We start from the raw sequence: 15,280 nt of genomic DNA on the forward strand, positions 1-15,280 counted from the left end.
TTTATCTGTGCTCGAAGCACCACTCTAAGAAATGTCCTTTACTCTTCAACTAGTATAACGCCAAAGTTGATTAATTTGGTGTCATAGATACTCCAGAAAACTTAAGTATTGGGGAAATAATTGTTGTTTCCCATTTATAGATTAACATACTTTCTCTATTCCAATTAGGCTGTTAATACTTGGGAAGAAAATTGAACTCTAGATCTTTTTTTATCCTTCCTTCCTGCTGGCAATTTACACTACAAAATGAAGACCTGACACCCCTGGAAGATGGCAGAGAACATTCCTCAGGATCTCACCCAGGTCCCTGAAGGAACTGCCACTCACATTGTTTTCCTAGCTTTTCTTGATTAGTCAAACACAAATGATTTTCCTAGTTTTGCTTGATTACTCAAAGATAAATGATGCAGACAACAGGCCAACAAGTGTTCCCTTTAGCAATAAGAATTCTTGGGGTTCTGATTGTAAATCCACTCATAACCCCAGAGAGCACTCATGTGAAGGTCGTATCATTGTCCGCAAGACTTGGAGCTTTATTGGATTGTCCCAGTCAGGTCCCATCCATTACAGAAGCTACTCAGTTCTGCCCCTCCCCTTTAGTGATTCAAAGCTGTAGCATAGCCAAGATTTAGTTCCTTGTCAGGAATCATTTTCCTAGTGACTTAAAACCCCTGCTGCAGCTGGATCACAGCATCTGAGAACACTGAGCCTCAGTGCTGCACGTCTCAGACGCCTCACCATGTCTCCTGAGTTGCAGAGAATTTTCCCAGCACTGTGCCTCCTTGGGGTCCTGTCTCTATTGCAAAGCCTACCTGTCCTGTGTGGTGAGTACAGACATGATAGGGAACCTGGGTGTGTTATTTTTTTTACTTTATTTTTTCTTTTATTTTTAAATATATTTTATTGATTATGCTATTACAGTTGTCCCACTTCCCCTTCCATATTCCCATCCACCCTGCACACCTTCTCCTACCCACATCCTCCACCCCCTTTAGTTCATGTCCACAAGTTGGACACATAAGTTTTTTGGCTTCTACATTTCCTATATTATTCTTAACCTCCCCCTCTCTATTGAATACCTAGCATTTATGCTGCTTATTCCCTGCAACTTTTCCCCCATTTCCCCCACCTTCCCCCACTGATAACCCTCCATGTGATCTCAATTTCTGTGATTCTTTTCCTGTTCTAGTTGTTTGCTTAGCTCATTTTTGTTTTTATTTTAGGTTTCATTGTTGATAGTTGTGAATTTGTTGTCATTTTACTGTTCATAGTTTTCATCTTCTTCTTTTTCTTAGATAAGTCCCTTTAATATTTCATATAAAAAGGGCTTGAAGATGGTGCACTCCTTTAACTTGACCTTATCTGGGAAGCACTTTATCCACCCTTCCATTCTAAATGACAGTTTTGCTGGATAGAATCATCTTGGATGTAGGTCCTTGCCTTTCATGAGTTCAAATACTTCTTTCTAGCCCCTTCTTGCCTGTAAGGTTTCTTTTGAGAAGTCAGCAGATAATCTTATGGGAACTCCTTTGTAGGTAACAGTGTCCTTTTCTCTTGCTGCTTTTAAGATCCTCTCCTTCTCTTTAATCTTGGGTAATGTAATTATGATGTGCCTTGGTGTGTGCTTCTTTGAGTCCAGCCTCTTTGGGACTCTCTGAGCTTCCTGGACTTCCAAAAAGTCTATTTCCTTTGTGAGATTGGGGAAGTTCTCCATTATTTTTTCCAGCAAGTTTTCAATTTCTTGCTCTTCCTCTTCTCCTTCTGGCACCCCTATGATTCAGATGTAGGAACATTTAAAGTTGTCCTGTAGGTTCCTAAGTGTCTCCTCATTTTTTTGAATTCTTGTTTCTTCATTGTGTTCTGGTAGAATGCTTCCTTCTTCATTCTGCTCCAAACTGTTGATTTGAGTCCTGGTTTCCTTCTCATCACTGTTGGTTCCCTGTACATTTTCCTTTATATCACTTTTCATAGCCTTTGCTTTTTCCTCTATTTTGAGACCATACTCAACCAATTCTGTGAGCATCCTGATTACCAGTGTTTTAAACTGTGCATCTGACAGGTTGGCCATGTCTTCATTCCTTAGTTCTATTTTAGAGCTTTGGAGCTGTTCTTTATTTGGGCCACTTTTTTTTGTATTAGCATGCCTGCTTTGTTCTAAGGAGTACCAACCTTAGGTTGCCAGGGAGGGGCAACCTAATCCTTGCATTGTGGCACTTTACGTTGAGGAGGGGTTTGAAAGGGAACAATGCTGTTTGCCTGGCTCTTCACTGGCTTTCAGTCACTTCTGCTTTCCACAAGCAAATTGGGCCCTTCTGGTGCTGACTCCTGGGTGTGTGGGCTTGTGTACATTCTAGGAACCTGTGAGTCTCTGCAGTGAACTTTCCTATGAGGCTGGAAGTTTCTCCCATTTCTGCCAATCTCAAAAGTTTTTACAGCCAGAGGTTTTGAGGCTTTATTTCCCTCTGCTAGAAACCTAGGTTGTGCAGTCTGTCTTGCTCCCTAGTTGTTCCTCCCAGTTTATCCACACAGAAATGTGGGACCACCCACTCTGCCAGCAGCTACCTCACTGGGTCTGCCAGCCACTACCTTGCCGCGAGTCCTCTCCGCCCTGGCTGCCCATCAATTTTCTGGCAGTTTTGGTTGCTTTTGTTTTTAAATTTGTTGTTCTTCTTTTGGTTGTACGAGGAGGCACAGTATATATACCTACACCTCCATCTTGGCCAGAAGTCAAGATGGGTGTGTTTAAACCCAGGTATGGGAAAGAATTTCTTATTAAGAATTAGTTAAATATAAGCAAATGTAAATAATTCAGTGCAATTTTTGGGGAGTGCAAAGAATTATTTTATTAAGAAATATATGTAAATAATTTTAGTATTTCTGGTATAGGTTGTAATTACAATACTTGTAAAACAAAATATTACAAATCCTTGAGCAGCTGATCTAGCCACAAAAAACTTCTATCTTTTATTCTTTTTGATTTTTATATTAATGTATTACATTTAAAAAATACTCCTAAATTATCAAAGAATTAATTCTTTTCTAGGGTTATTTTCTTATTGCATATTCACAATTGAATAGAAAACTTTTGCAGTCCAGAAAAAAAATTATATTATTAGAAATAAATGAATTTCTTAAAATAAAATTACAAAGTACTGTATAAACTAAAACATTTATATAAGTGTAAAATATTGTATTGAAAATTAGGGAATGATGGTCCCCAATAAATGAGCACTGAAAGAGCTTGCCAGGTCTCGAATGTCCCTCTATGTCCCTCAAGGGTAGTGCTGATTATAAATGAAGATATGAGTAATTGCTTTAATTGATAAATAGAAATACACTAACAAAAGTAACATTTCTTATTCATGTACTAATGTAATTTATTCTTTAAAAGAAAGAATTTCTAAGAGTATTTTAAAAATATTTACACACATACCCTTAAAACCATCTATTAGAGCACTTAACGTAGAACATTTTTCACAGAATGACAAAATCACTCAAAAAAGAAGAGATTTCACCAATAGCTGTGTCTATTTCAATGGAGACTGTGTTTCCTATGCAGGTGATATTGAGCATTTTCCCAATTTTTATGATACAAGAATTGCATGGCAGGCAGAGGGAACATGGAGTCCCCAGTGTCACCTGTCTGTCTACCTCTGTCAAGATTAATTTCTAGGGCCCCAGGATGATTCCATGCTCTTTGAGTCTTATAAACTTTCTTAATATCACAGAGTGACTTCAGAATTGTTTTTCAAAGAGGGTTACAAAGTATATTATTTTGGATTTTTTTACATCATAATGATGGATATTTTAAAGGAAATTTTAAACTTAGATAAAATAACTCACGTATTCTGAGTAATTCTCCTCTCTTGGAAATTGACATGGCTAAACCTATTATACTTCCAAAGCACTTTCATTATCATCCCTGAGTACCATTACCTTGACCTTCTAGGCCTCCTTTTTCTTTACGAGGCAGTGAATGTAAATTATGTCCAACAAGTCACAGAGACTTATCCTGATTCCTTCAGTTTCCTTTGTATTTATCCCCTCTTCTTCCATTTCCTGAAAACCCCACCTTACCTTTGGACCATGTGGAGTATAGGATATGCCCAAATGTCTCACTCTAGTTTCTCAGCTGGCCTCTCTTTCATTCTTCAATAACAACTTTCTGCTGCCTTTAAGGCTCTGCTGAAAATGCCACTCCAAGACAAAATGCTTACTTATATCTCATCCACCAAAGAAATTTTTATTCAAATCTTAAAATATACTTCCAGTTCTCTCTAGGAAATGTTATTTTATCTTTCTCCTTAGGTTTTCTTTTTCTGTGTTTATATCCATCTTGTTGGCATTTCTTGTCTTTAGATACATTGTTATAAACTGATTGATACTGTGGTTTTGCTTTTCATATGGTTATGTCTTATTTTCCTTACAGTATCGCAAAAATGTGCCTCAATGTCTGCTGAACAGACTTACAGGGACCAATTTACATAAATATTTGTTGGGTCAATTCATATGAAGGTATTTTCTAATGATGTGTTTGATCTGAGGCTTAGAAAATTCCATTTGTGAGCCTTAGACTTGTACACAGGGGATATATCACTTTAGGACCCTCGATTTACTTCAAGAGCAAAGACACAAAGATACTTGAGACATGTTGCCTGCACTCCAAAGAGAAAAATGTGCATGTGGATAGTATGAATCAGCTGTTAAATAATTACTAGAGTGTAAAGTGAAGCCATAGAAAACATGGACTTTTGAGCAAGATAGGTCTCAGTTATGTCTCTGATACGTAGTAACTGCCTCACTTGGACCAAGAAACTTAAGCTCTCCAAGAGTCTTTTCTGCTATAAATAGTTGGGAAAATGCTAATATATATCTCTTAGGAGTGTTGTAATGATTGAATGAAGTAATAGATGAAATGTCTAGATTATGCATACATAGTATCTATAGTACACATAGTATGGAGTACATAGTGTCATAATATACATAGATAGTGTACAAGGTCTTTCTGGAATAAGTCCAATCATTGTTAAAATAACAAGAATGGTTTCTGAGACATCTACGTAACCTGGCAGCCAAGGAGAGTGGGCTGGAATGCGCATGCGTGAAAAATGATGACTTCACTGTACTAGTCAGTGGGGGCAGTAGATGCTGTTGAGCGAGCATGTGTACTGTGTCGCCATCACATTCAAAATGACTGAGCAAGTAGAGGGAAGAATCTGTATCAAATTTTGCATTAAGCGTAAACATTCCTGCGGGGAAACTATTTGGATGATTCAGAAGGCTGCAGCTATGGGCAACTGGTGGTTGGCAGTTTCATCATGACATGCATCACATCTTGTGCAGAGTTTTTTGGCAAAACATCAAACCATCCAGGTGAGTCAGCTTCTGTACAGCCCAGATTTGGCATCCTGTAACTTCTGGCCTTTCCCCAAATTAAAATCACCTTTGAAAGAGAAGAGATTTCAGACCATTGATGAGATTCAGGAAAATACTATGGGACAGCTGTTGGCAATTGGGAGAACTCTGTGAGGTCCTAAGGTGCCTACTTTGAAGGGGACTGAGGTGTCATTGTCCCACATACAATGTTTCTTGTATCTTCTTCAGTGAGTGTCTCTATGTTTCATGTGACATGGCTGGATACCTTCTGGGAAGACCTTGTATATGTGGCGTCTAGATTATAGTAAGATTTCAATAAACAATTATGTAGAATGTATAATCTCTTCCTATTAACTGCTATAGAAGCTGAGAAATAAGCAATGACTATTCGCTGGGGTGCTAAGAGGAGGAAGCATTCACAGAGCAAATGGGACTTGAATAGCTAGCAGAGAAAAAGAGTGTCATTCTAGGTAGGATATAGGGTATAATAATGAGAATGTGGGTGGCATATTTGGTTAGATAGATCAGCCTATGGAAGAAAAGTCGCTATAAGATAGTGATAGTAAAGTTTAAAGAATCCATGAGAAAGGCTGGGAGGGGGTCTTCCAAACAACCATAGGTTGGTAAATGTTTTTAAATTTTTATTTCTAGAAATATACAATTCTGAAACTATCATTGTTTGGTTTCAGCCCTAATGAAGGCAAGAGAAGATAAAAGCTGCCATTGCTTTTGAAACGTTTCTGAAAATGAGAAGTTGGAAGGCTTAATCCAACTTCTCATTTTGGAGATGCCTATGAAATTATTTAGCTGGAGGAATATGACTGGGTTGGACTGCTTCAGCGAATCAGGGACAAGGAGCAAGTACTCAAAATGGTTCTTATACCCTAGTGTGCTTCCCCAGCCTCTCTTCTGTGGTGAGCTCTTGCGAAGGTGGAAATGAGATTGTTAGCCACAGGTGCCTCCTCAGTATAATTTTACTAACTATGTCTCATGTTTTATTTTTCAGAGGTATGTTGCCCAGTACCAGACCTGAAGAATGGCAGAATCACTCACCAGAGAAAGAACAGTTTGGCCAGTAACTGTGACTATTTCTATGGAGACTTGCTTTGGTATTCATGTCATGGGAGACATCACATTGAAGCTTCCTGCCAAGCAGATGGCACCTGGAGTCCTGAAACACCAGCATGTGATGAGAGTGAGGGCTTATGGAATTATGTTATTTTATAGTTTCTTCATAACAAAGTAATGGAGATTACTAAGGAAAGGTTTCAAATTAGGTAAAAGAATTCGTATACTCTGCATGATTCTTGGAACAGATAAATATATTCAAAAGCACTGCCTCCAGTTCAGATTTCTCCTTTTCCCCACATTGTTTATTCCCATTTTCTTGAATCAGTGAAAATAGACCACATGTAGTAGATCAGTTAGCCTTTTAAATTATTACATTTTGTTTCTTGATATTTATTCTCTTCTCTTCTCTTCCCTTCCTATATGTCTTAACCTGAAAAACAAGACTTGCCAAAATCCATTTGAACCTGCTTTTCTGAAGTTCCTTCCTTCCTTCCTTCCTTCCTTCCTTCCTTCCTTCCTTCCTTCCTTCCTTCCTTCCTTCCTTCCTTCCTTCTTTGCCTTCTATGCTCCAGCGCATCATCATATCACCTACTTCAGGCTTATTAGGTAGAATTGACACAATGCCATTGGTGGACTGGATCAATATGATATTCTGTGGATGTCCAGATGCTCCTGAAAGCTTTGGACTCTATCATAAGAGGCGCAAGTCGGGCTAAAAGTGAAAATGTATGATTTCAACCCTTTCATGTATTTTCAAACTGTTTCTGATCTTTTTTGATAGGGATGAAAAAGAATGCCTTTGCTAAATCAGTGGCCTCATTTATCTGAAGACATATTAATCTGTTTTAGCAAAGATACCACATCTAGCACAGTTGTCGCAACGGGGACTAAAATGTTGAATTTCCGTAGTCTACTGTAATTGCCTAGAATCCTAATTTTAGTAGTAGACAGATGAGGGAAATAAAAAGAGATATAATGGGAATGACCACTTTTGCCTCTGTAGTTCTTTATGAGTGACACTAATTTCCTCTCTCCCCCTTGGTACATGATATTTTTAAAAAGTTACCTTCTTTGCCTTAAGGGGGAAGTCTGTCAGTCATATGTATGGCTTCTACTTGGCGTTCTGAAGTATGATAGCTCTTACCCTGTAGGCCAAAGACCCAATATGGGGGTTGTGCTAATGACCAATTTTGTTGATTCCAATTATACTTTCAAAGAGAATGGAAATGACCACCACGTGGTCTAATAGGGGGACTATGATGGTTACAGGTATCGATGTCATCCCAAGTTCTATGTTCAGTAATCCTCAGTTTATTGTGCACCTTTCACCATGCACAGTTACCTATGTAAAAGACATAGGTCCTCCTGAAAGCCTGGGGAACTCATTACTATGCGTACTTACTGAGATGTAGGATCTTTACTTCTGGGAGCTGTCTTTTTTCTTTAGTCAGTGATCTCCAGACCTGACAACTGGCACAGGTCCAGAAACTGAGCAAGGGATTGTAACTTTTTATTGGGCCAAAGGCCATCAGTCTCCTGATTATACACCCTTAATTTCTATTGATATTCTGGTACAAATTGAGTAGTTAGTATCTTTGTTGGCTGCTTAGGTCGTCTCTCTACCTGGTCACTCATTGTGATGATTACATTTACTTAACTTCTGAAGCAAATGAGCACTTCTCTGACTGCTGTCAGTAACAGTGAGACTTATTCTTTAAGGGCCTTCCTATTTTCAGCTCTTGCCTTTGATAATAGTGTCTTGGGGAATTCCTTATGTCCTTGGTACCTGTATTCTTCAGGCCTTTCCATGTAACAGAATCATCTGGTTTTCCAGCTTATACAGTATGTCCACTTCAGGATGCTCACTTCCCTGGGTTACTTAATTCCTACTTCTGCCTCCCCCATGGCAAGTCCAGCATTTCAGACTCACTTGCTGTGCAGCATTGTGTTTTCCGTGCTTCTGGGAGGCATCTTAGGATAGAACTTCCAACTGTTGGAGTCCATCAGTATAATATTTTATCTGACATTCCTAATGACCTTCTTTATTTAAATTTCTTATGCAGTGTCTGAGGATGCTGACAGTGTTTCTTTTCAGAGAGGTACTGTGCATCATGTTGTGTCTAGTATTATTTATTTATTTTACTAAAATATTTTTAGTCTTGCTCAATTACAGTTGTCCCGATTTTTCCACCATTACTCCCTCCAGCCTGGCCAACCTCCCCACATTCAATCCGCCACCCCATTATCTTTGTCCATGGATCTTTTATACATGTTTTGTGTCTATTATTTAAATATGCAAGTAATCATTTTAAATCATTCTATGAGCTCTTTTCTAAAATATTGTACAATGTAGTAAGTATTTTCTTTGTGGGGATGGATGAACAGTTTTGATTGGAGACAACGAGTCAGAGATTGTGCGTATATTTAGCACCCTAAGCAGTTTCTCATAGATGTACATCTCTGCAATTAGCTTGAAATGCATGGAGTGTAGTATCAATACAATATGACTTTGTATCCGTATTGATACCAAACCTTCAATCCAACCTTTGAATCCAACCTTCATGCCAAAATGGTCCTTAAACAGTGTAAAGGTTGATGAACTTGTTAATTAAATGAAACAAACACTAAGTGCTTGAAATTCTACTCAAGGCTTCCCGCAGTTCTTCATTCTGAGGCTTGCAGGAAGGCAGCACAGGCACTTGGCTTTGGCTAAGTGATCCTGTGAGCAGAGAAGATGACAGGACAGGACAAAGGCTCCTATAAACAACACAGACTCTGGGATGTGTTGTGTTTTATATTCTATGAGCTCAAGCTCTCTCTCTCTCTCTTTTTTTTTTTTTTGTCTTACCACCAAGGTTGCTCTTATCCTCCTCTTATTGCCCACGGACGCTATATACAAAAGTCTTCGTACATATTCCAACCTAAGGAGGCTACATATGAATGTGACGAAGGATACACTCTGGTTGGAGAGGCCACACTCTCCTGCAGTAATTCACGCTGGTCAGCTCCGGCCCCTCGATGTAAAGGTAACTCCAGCCCATGGCTAGGTGGGTGGAATGGTATTGGAGGGATTGAGAATAAAGTTTCATTCTAGCCAGAGGCAAAACAAAAGCATTCGATTTGATTTATTTTAAATAATTATTATATTTAGATGATACCCAAAACAAAAAAGTTTGAGGGGCATGCAGGAATATGAATCTCTCTTATTTCTTTCTCCCAGTTACAAATTTCAGCCTCCTTGAGGCAGCCCCGATTCCCACTTGCTTGCATATTTCTGGAAGTAGTCTACAGGCTGCAAATTCTGGGGGTGTAGCTGTGGCCTGTAGCAAAATCTCCATGGAAACTTGCTCTGGCATGAATGCAGATTCTCATAGGATAATTCCTAATACCGGGAAGTGGCGGGTATTTCCATCTGGGCCTCACACAGGGCACCACCTGCCCATGATGGAGGCATGTGGTGGGGGACTCCCAGTTTGCCAACCTGTTGTAGGGCAGGAAAAGTTAAGATCAGGACCAATTTTTACATGTACAGGTTTAATATCACTTTGCCATCAACAACTCCAGGAATCATTTGCCACCATTGTTGCCATTGCACACAGGAGAATGATAGGAAAGAAGGAAGATTTCATCCCTAGTGTCTTGTGTGGATCGCAGTATGAGGAATAGTTGCATTGGCAGCTGAGAATCTGGGGTCATGTGACTTTTTAATACCCTCTCATGTTATTTAAAGATGTTATGACAAGTTTCTTAACCCCTCTGTATCTCATTTTCTCTTGGATAAATGGCAATAATAACAGTGCTCACTTCATAGAGAAGAGTGAGACTTAAATGAAAAAAAATCACATAAAATGCTTAGCCCGGATGACTGATATGAGCCAATCCTCAATGAAAATGGGAACTAATATCATTGCTATCAAAACAGGAAAATATAAAATAATTAGAAGCACCTACATGTAGTTCATTTTAATATCCTAGTCTGTTATCATGTCTTTTTTCTTAAATTTACAGATTGCTTAACTGTGCTTTCATTGTAGCTCTGTGTCCAAACCCAGAGGTAGAGCATGGAAAGGTGTTTGGGGATAAGGATCAATTTGTTGAATCTGAAAGTGTCACCATCCAGTGTGATTCTGGCTATACCGTGGTTGGCCCCCAAAATATCACCTGCTTAGAGAGCCATACCTGGTATCCAGAGGTGCCCAAGTGTGAGTGGGTAAGTGGAACAATTCAAGGAAGTTCCTGAGCTATCAAACCCTAAAAACAGTGCCACCTCAAAGCACTGTCCCAGCCACCAAAGGTGAGATCTGACCTGCTGGGATTGGTTCCTGAGTCATTCAAAAGAGCTCTGTTGTTTTCCCTGGAAGCACTCTGGGCATTTAGGGTGGCAAGCTGTTTTACTCTCACTTGAGAACAGGAAACGCCAAGCCCCTTATGGAGAGGACGTTGTCAGAGGCCTGGGAGCACTGACTCCTAACTTTCCTTTTCTAGACTGTACAATACACTGTGTTCGGTTTAGGGACGGTTGGCCAAAATAGCTCTGTCCCACAGTGGCCTTCTGGGAAGCTGTCTCAGAACAGGTCTAAATCGCTCAGGGGGAGACTATGGTGGGGCCGAGGTGCGTTCTGGTTTCCTGCCCCCCCCCCCCTCAATCCCGGGATTCGTCTGGGACCTGATCCTGTAGTCCTGCCGTTGACATGATCAGGGGAGAATCATCTCAACCACACTCACCAGCTCCTTCTCTTTTAGGAGGTCCCTCCAGGCTGTGAGCAAGTTCTAGCAGGCAGAAAACTCATGCAGTGTCTCCCAAGACTGGAGGATGTGAGAATGGCCCTGGAAATGTATAAATTGTCCTTAGAGATTGAAACCCTGGAACTACAGAGAGAGAAGATGAGGAAATCCACTCTGGAGTCGTCACCGTGATTTTTCCTGGAAGAGGGAGGAAAAAGTGCCCTGCTGCGTTCAGTTCAATCTGGATCGCTGTAGTCCAGCAACTCTACTGTCCCGCTGGCACCAACATTCATTGTAATGAATATCTAGAAAGGCTAATTTGCTGATGTTTTTGCTAGTGCTTTGAGATTACAGAATCATTGATTATCTTGTGGCTCATATTTTTGCCTTTTTTGGACACTAATTGCACATTTTTCCATTAAAATTCAGCTATCAAACACAATTTTGTCTTTGTGATCATTAGGATTTCGTGAAATAAGGTCCATAAACAAACCCATTACATAAAGTTAATACATTTATTTTATTGCATGGATCTGGAATATGAGCTTGGCTTCACATCAGTTACATTTCCCTGAATGGCCTTTACTCCACAGTCCCACATGTGCAAATCACTCAGGCCCTCAGTATTTATATTAAGTGTCAACACACCCCAAAGCCTTGTCCATTCTCTCCTATTTGAAGGGAGTTATTCCATTTTCTAAACCCCATGCGCTTGGTCTGGGGCTCACTATGGCTACCTCTCGACTTTTCCCTTACACAAAGGACATTTATGGTGATGCCTGACCCACTCATTTCATCCCCAGAGAACAAACCCTGAAAGACTGATGAATGTGAAACCCACATGGCAGCCACCTGTGCATTTCCAAGCCTTTCATCTGATGCCTTCATTTTCTTTAATAGGAATGTGAAAAGCCTTGAGTTCCTATCTCACACGTGAGGAGAAACCCCATACCAATCACCTTTATATCTTGGGTTATTTTGGAGTCTTTTTTCCTTCCACTCACCACTTCCTCCAACTTTGCTTCTCCTGAAACCTCTCTCTCTCTCTCATTCATATCTCAGATTCCTTGGTTGTCTCATCTCTCTTTTATACACAGAACTCTATGGGGAATATTAGCTTCTTTTGTTTAATTACTCTGCATATACTGCTGTGAGGCTATGGTGTATAGCAGTGTTTCACTGAATGGCAGGTATCACAGAGGGGCTTGAACTGTTAGAGAAACCTGCTTAAAATGGAAGGTTTCTATTCACAATCTCAGAAGCCATTACCAGCTCCTGCTCCTAGGAGTTCCTTTTGATTGATGTTTCTTTTGGGTTTCGCTGAGGCAGGATTTGTGGGTAACTAATTTCCTTGGGAAGTGGTTCCATAGAGCTCTGTGCCTGCGTGCGTCAGTAAGACAAGGAAGGGAGGACAGCCTAAAGAGGGAGCGTTACCGAGGAGGTCACTGCTGTTGCTCCCAGAAGCTCAGTCATGCTAGCTGCCTCCTGAGAGCATGTGGAACACAACTCTGTTGTCCTGGTTTGAGTCACTGGATTTTCAGGTGTCCTCTTTCTTTCAGGATGGGGATTCTTTAAATATTAGTGTTAGTGTCTTCTCGGATGCTATCCAGTTTTTCTAGAGAAAGCTCCCCTGGTCTTCTGCTTGCTTTTACAACTTGAATTTCTACCATCCAATGAGGAGATTACTGCTTCTATATTCTCTTTGATTCTGTTTTCTACACGCACCCCTTTGCCCTTTTCTACCACCACACTACTTTTGCACTATGATCACAGAGAACTTTAATTCTTTTGTGAAATAATCCCTCCTATCCCTAGAAGGTATTTGTGTTCATCTCCTTGATTTAAGTGAAATGTTTTACCTTCCAATATGACTGATATTTCCCTCAGAGGTTTGTCCACAGTGGTGCCGAATAATTGTACCATGAGTAAAAATGTATAAAGTTATATGAAATGTTTATTTGGTGCTAGAGTTTAGTTCAGTCTACAAATGCTACAAAATCTCTGATGCCAAATAGTCTCTGGCTACAGAAAAAATAATAGTAATTTTAGGTTCAATTCTGCCCACATGTAGAATGGAATTGGTAAACTATACCGATATTTTGTATTTATGGGAGCTAAAATGGGCACATATTACTTTCTAAAATTCCTCTGACTCCAGGAGTCACAGTTTGTTATCCTATGTTTTCACTAATTTTAGGCAAATAATCAACTGATACTGATAATAAGCCTATTTGAAGATTTAAAAATATAACAAATTCTCCTTTATTCAAAATATATATACTCTGAATGGACTAATGTAATTTAAAATTTATTGCTAAAAAGTATTTTTCTTAGAAACTGTAGATGTCATTTAGTCCTATAGCACAAAGAAGCTTGATTATTACAAGTTTTAAATTATATCTATTTTTAATGTACATCAAAATACCTGATGTACAAGTATCAGCCTGGGTCCAATCAGGAGAGAGAAACCACACAATGATTTATACAGTGGAAGATTAACATAAAGAATGAACTATGACAAAAGAGTAATTGTATAACAGAAGAAAACTTCATACGGTACCCTAGGGCAGAGGAAAGGTGCTCAAGGAAGGACAAACTCCAAAGGGGGCTCCTTTCCTAGGATGGAGTTTAGACCCCATTGGAAAAGGTATAATTGCAACCCAGTAGACGCCAGGGAAGTTCACCAGTTGCCTGGACCAGAGCTGGTCTGCAGCAACCAACCCTCCACAGTGCAGGCAGAGCATAAATGAGCTGTGGCTGGTGACCGTACATGTGGGCCTGAAGCTGGTATAGGGCAGTGGGTCATTCTGTGTCTGTGAGGTGAACATGGATGGTGGCCAGGTGTGCAGACGCCTGTGGCAAGCCTTCAAGGCAGAGATGGGGTGCAAGCAATTGGCAGCTAGTGGCCAGGTGTACAGGCATGCAGATGGCGTGCCAATGTGGGGAGAAGCCTGGAGTAGCACCCCCTGTCAGGAGAACCCCAGGAAGATGATGGCCAGGGCAGTTCAGTTGCTCCCAGGTTTCCATGGGACTGTGCATTCTGAGCACATCACTGGGGCACTAGAAGCAGCAGGAAATTGTAGGAGGGTTCTTTCATCCTGCAGTGTTTCTCTAGCACCTTCTATTGAGAAAGCTTAACATATGCTCACTATCAAAAAGAAATGCTTATTCTGTTTTGTAATGGAATACTATGCAGCAGAGAGAAAGAAGGAACTCCTACATTTCACAACAGCATGGATGGAACTGGAGAATATTATGCTAAGTGAAATAAGCCAGTTGGTGAAAAACAAATACCATGTGACCTCACCTATAAAAGGAATCTAATGAACAAAATTAACTAATGACCAAAGTAGAACCAGAGTCATAGAAATATGGAACAGATTGACAGTGACCAGAGGGGAGAAGAAAGGGGAATAATGGTGGAAAGAATGGGAAGGGACTCGTCAAGGAGCGTGTATGAATGACCCATGGACAGGGACAACAGTGTGGGACTGACTGTGGGAGTGGGAGGTGGACTCGGCAGAAGAGGGCAAAAGGGGGAAAAATTGGAACAACTGTGATAGAATAACAATAAAAAGTAAATTAAAAAAAGAAAGGCTTAAAAGAATTCAGTATGTTATTACAGAGCTGTAATAAACAGTGAATTTCTATCCAAAAGGCAATACGTTGAGAACTGGGACAGCCTGTATAAGTTAGAGTTGCTACAATAAAAGTCAAAACCACTCAAGGATTATTTAGAGTAATACCTATAGAGGAGAAGTACTTGAGAAATTAGAGCAAATGTATTAAAATTTAGACTTATAGAATAATTTTGTTTGGATTTAATTTTACTCAAGAAATAAATGTATTTCCAAGGGAAATACAATGTTATGTATCTCCACTTGGTTGATAAAATAAAAAATAATTCTGACAAAGGAACTTATTTATTTTATTAAAATACTATTAAAATGAATATTTAAATTGATCTCATAGGTTAATTTATAAAAAACACTGAATAACTAATTAAAAAATGCCATCAAAAATTGCAAAGCTATTCTTCCAAATAGTCAAATATGTTAGTTTTCTTAATAAGAATTGAGTTGATCTATTAAAACATTAGTTGAGTCCT

The 15,280-nt window shown here is 39.6% G+C and overlaps 1 protein-coding gene across 2 annotated transcripts; it reads left to right on the forward strand.

The window, feature by feature from the left end:
* Positions 1 to 653: 653 nt before the first annotated feature.
* Positions 654 to 11,614, forward strand: LOC112323147 (apolipoprotein R). Of its 2 annotated transcripts, XM_045184495.2 has the most exons (5): positions 654 to 824; positions 6,383 to 6,571; positions 9,303 to 9,473; positions 10,482 to 10,657; positions 11,191 to 11,614. In XM_045184495.2, exons 1-5 carry the CDS (start codon positions 740 to 742, stop codon positions 11,362 to 11,364), a joined length of 795 nt encoding a protein of 264 aa, XP_045040430.2. In that variant the 5' UTR covers positions 654 to 739; the 3' UTR covers positions 11,365 to 11,614. The 2 variants fall into 2 exon arrangements, with proteins under 2 accessions (XP_045040430.2, XP_053771503.1); XM_053915528.1 differs by lacking the exon at positions 6,383 to 6,571.
* The last annotated feature ends 3,666 nt before the right edge of the window (positions 11,615 to 15,280 follow it).

Source organism: Desmodus rotundus, chromosome 12, assembly GCF_022682495.2.
Source record: "Desmodus rotundus isolate HL8 chromosome 12, HLdesRot8A.1, whole genome shotgun sequence".
Classification (NCBI taxonomy): domain Eukaryota; kingdom Metazoa; phylum Chordata; class Mammalia; order Chiroptera; family Phyllostomidae; genus Desmodus; species Desmodus rotundus.

Coding starts and splice junctions, on each gene's coding strand:
- LOC112323147 (XM_045184495.2), top strand. CDS start 740: ATGTCTCCTGAGTTGCAGAGAATTTTCCCAGCACTGTGCCTCCTTGGG. Junction 825..6,382: donor AAGCCTACCTGTCCTGTGTG/GTGAGTACAGAC, acceptor TTTATTTTTCAG/AGGTATGTTGCCCAGTACCA. Junction 9,474..10,481: donor TCCGGCCCCTCGATGTAAAG/GTAACTCCAGCC, acceptor CTTTCATTGTAG/CTCTGTGTCCAAACCCAGAG.